The following is a 3287-nucleotide window of genomic DNA, read 5'->3' as shown; positions in this document are numbered from 1 at the left end:
TTTCTTCATGGTGGCCGCTCCGGTGCTTCCAGTTCCAGAGCCTCTGTCTCCACACCGGGAGTAGCAGAAGATACAACAAGAAGAAGTAAAAATTTTGTATCGTTTATTGCAAGCTAATCGGTCAAAAAAACTTGAATTAAAAGCTCCCAAACCCTACATTGGTAAAAAAAAAGACAAATACATTAAAAGCTCCCAAACCCTACATCGGTTAAAAAAAAAGGGGAAAAAAAAAGAAGACAAATACATTGAAAAGATTAGATGAGCTCTTTGAAGGAAGCTCGCTCGCTCTCTGCGGGACTGATGAACGCGGATTAGTGGAGGATTAGAGTCGCTAATCTCGCCTGTTTTCGTTCAAGGTGCTTTTGCTTTTCCTCTCTCTGCGCTCCTTCCGGGCCGGGGCAGCCTGCATGGCCGCTGCGTCAGGTTTTCCTCAGCCTAACGCGTGGCAGATGCATGCTCTTGCTACGCCCTCTTTGCTTCAGTTCAACACACCGATTCGTCCGGTCGACCTCAACGGCTTTGCTCCTTCTCCTTCGAGTTTTCCCTCTCCACCTCCTACAGTACTCGAAGCCTTCCATGGCCTGCCCAAGGAAGCTGCTCTCAAGATACATGGTTATGTCTCCGGTCCACAGCCCAGAATCCCCCTCCTACGCTGGCGGACGCCCACGGACCTCCTTCCTCTGATCGTCTCTGTAGCGGTAGCCTTGGTGCTGCTGGAGCAGGCTCATGAGACTCACATGTTGGAGGTAAGCCCTCAGTCACTTTTCCTTCTTCTCAAATCAGAAGGATCCAGCATGATCTGGAAAATAGAGCTCTTATCGGACTGCTGGCGGGTCCTAGACCCCCTGCAGAGTCTATCAGAAGCTGGATGACTCCAGTGGGGTGTGATTGGTGCTGAAGTGGAGACCATCCAAGCTCTCCCTAAAAACCATTATCTGTCTGTTTTCAAGCTCCCGCAAATGGCGTTTGATGTCCTCAGCAGAGGCCAGTGGCTCATCCGTAATTCCCCCCTCAGCCTATTTCGCTGGAACAAAGACTTCAATCCCGAAGCCTCTGCCTTGGTTAACTACCCTGTCTGGGTAGAGTTTCCTAATCTGCCCCTCCACTACCATAATCACCTTGGAGTCATTGGCTCTAAGCTGGGGAAAGTTTTGGGAGGTAAACCCCGCTCTGATTATGTGCCTTCATGGCACCCTCAAGTTCTCATAGAAATGGACATTTCTATGGATCTCCCCTCAGCTATTGATATCTTCACTGACGATGGTGAACACCTTGAGCAAGCCATAGTGTACAAATACCTTCCATCCGCCTGCTTTCACTGTGGTGCCAATGGGCACTTTGTCAGAAACTGCCCTTGACGTGCCTCGGACAATGCCCCTTCCCCAGCTTCTCCAGATGCCACCCCTCTTCTCAGCAAGCCCCTAAAGTAGCAAGAGTCACCCCCCCTAAGAGGGCGGCCAAAGAGACCTGGCAGGATCTTTCTAAGACCAGGACAAAATCTGTTAATAAATTTGCCCTCCTAGCTTCATTGCCAGAGTGGGTGGACTCTGAGGTTGAAGAGTCTCTTCTCTCTGGTTCTGATGAAGAAGCCGAGGTGGGTCACTGGAAGACCAGGTCAATGAAAATGACCAAACTACAATGCGAGAACTGAATGTTAATGCTCTGGCGGGAGACACCTCTGCTTATAAAGGCAAGGAAGTGCAGGTGGAGTGCAGGTGGAGGGGGATGGGGATGGGCTTTCCACTCCTATGGAGATCCACAAAGATCAGAAAAGACCAATGCGAGCTGCTTCACAAGCATCGCCCATGAGAGCTCAGGCCAAGAAATCCATTAAGAAGTCCCATAAATGAGGATTGTTTCTTGGAATATCAAGGGGCTATCAGACCCCAACAAGGCTAGGAAGCTAAAACATTGGTTTCGCATTAACAAATCGGAGATAATAGCTCTTCAGGAGGTCAAAGCAACTGGCAACAATCTTTTTAGCCGTCTTAAGGAGGTCTCAGAGGATCATAGATGGTTCTCTTCGTCTCATTCTAGGGGCTTTGGAGGAGCTGTTCTGGGAGTTCCTCTCAATTGGGGTGTTTCCCCTAACTCGGTTGTTGGGGGTATGAATTGGATTTCAGCCAAGTTAGATAAGCCAGTCAAAATGCAGATTTGTTCCGTCTATGCAGGGGGTTCTGCTGCTGACAGAGCCAATCTGTGGAGTGAGCTCAAGGCGATGGATGGCCCAGTAGTTATTGTAGGAGATTTTAACATGGTGGAGTCCTTAGCGGATAGATACAAAGGCCTGGGCCAGGTAATCAAGGGTTTAGAGAAAGAGAGTTGGGCTCAAGTCAAAGAGCTCTTTTCTTTGTGGGATCTAGGTGAGGAAGCTGAGTTCACTTGGCAGAACTACTCCTCTGGTAATAACGCCAGGAAAGCTAGATTAGATAGATGTTACATTTCTTCGGAATTAGCCAATATCTTCTCCAAGGTTAAGTCAAAACCTAAATACTCCTCCTGTTTGTCGGATCATTATCCTCTGATAGTCACCTTGGATGACAAAGCCACCAAGGTCAGAAACTCTTGGTTCCACACTGACGCTTCCCTCTTTCAGCTAAAGGTGGTGCAAAAAGAACTCAAGAAGATTTGGCTGTATGCATTCAGTAAGGCTCACTCCCCGGCCGCGGCTTGGTCTCAAGCTCTGAGGGAGTCCCAAAAAGCTCTCACTGGTTTTAGGAAGGAGGTGACTATCATAAGAAGGAAAAGGAGAGAAGCTACCTATCTCTAGCTTATGGAACTTGAAGCCAAGAACAATGCTGTAGCTGAGGACCAAGAGGAGATCACCAGGTTAAGGGCCCATATTAGATCTGAGGAGGAGTTGGCCTTCAAACATGCCACGGTGTTCTTCAGAGAATGGTGGGCTGGCAGGATCGATCGCTCGTCTAAAGAAATGTTCAAGATTCTTAGGAAGAAACAAGTAAGGGATCTAGCACCTCTGCTGACCACTAGTGATGGCACGGCCAGGACTGAGGAGGAAAACTATGTGCTGGTTCGCAATCATTTTCAAAAGCTATTCAGTACACCGGAACAGTTCAGTGAGATGAAGGCTAAGGCCCACGATTCGGTCTGTGAGGCTAGATCTAAGGTCATCTCAGCAGAGCTGGCAAAGCAGCTTGATGTACCTATCTCAATCTCAGAAATTAAGATGGCCATTGAGAGCTTGAAACCAAACAAAACTCCGGGCTTGGATGGAATGCCGAGTGAGTTTTTCCTTGCCTTTAAAGACTGGATTGCCCCTTTCATCC

At 48.4% G+C, this 3287-nt stretch overlaps 1 protein-coding gene across 1 annotated transcript; it reads left to right on the top strand.

Annotated features, from left to right (window-relative positions):
* The first annotated feature begins 1846 nt into the window (after nt 1–1846).
* Nucleotides 1847–2770, top strand: LOC147619866 (uncharacterized). Its single transcript, XM_086772571.1, has one exon. It carries the CDS (start codon nt 1847–1849, stop codon nt 2768–2770), a length of 924 nt encoding a protein of 307 aa, XP_086628697.1.
* The last annotated feature ends 517 nt before the right edge of the window (nt 2771–3287 follow it).

This window comes from Cibotium barometz, chromosome 32 (genome assembly GCF_041138505.1).
Source record: "Cibotium barometz isolate CiBa-2024 chromosome 32, ASM4113850v1, whole genome shotgun sequence".
In the NCBI taxonomy this organism is placed as follows: domain Eukaryota; kingdom Viridiplantae; phylum Streptophyta; class Polypodiopsida; order Cyatheales; family Cibotiaceae; genus Cibotium; species Cibotium barometz.
Note: the sequence above shows the minus strand (reverse complement) of the source record. Positions and strands in the feature narration are given on the sequence as shown.

Bases quoted from the DNA above. Each gene is read 5' to 3' on its own strand.
- LOC147619866 (XM_086772571.1), top strand. From the start codon at position 1,847: ATGAGGATTGTTTCTTGGAATATCAAGGGGCTATCAGACCCCAACAAG.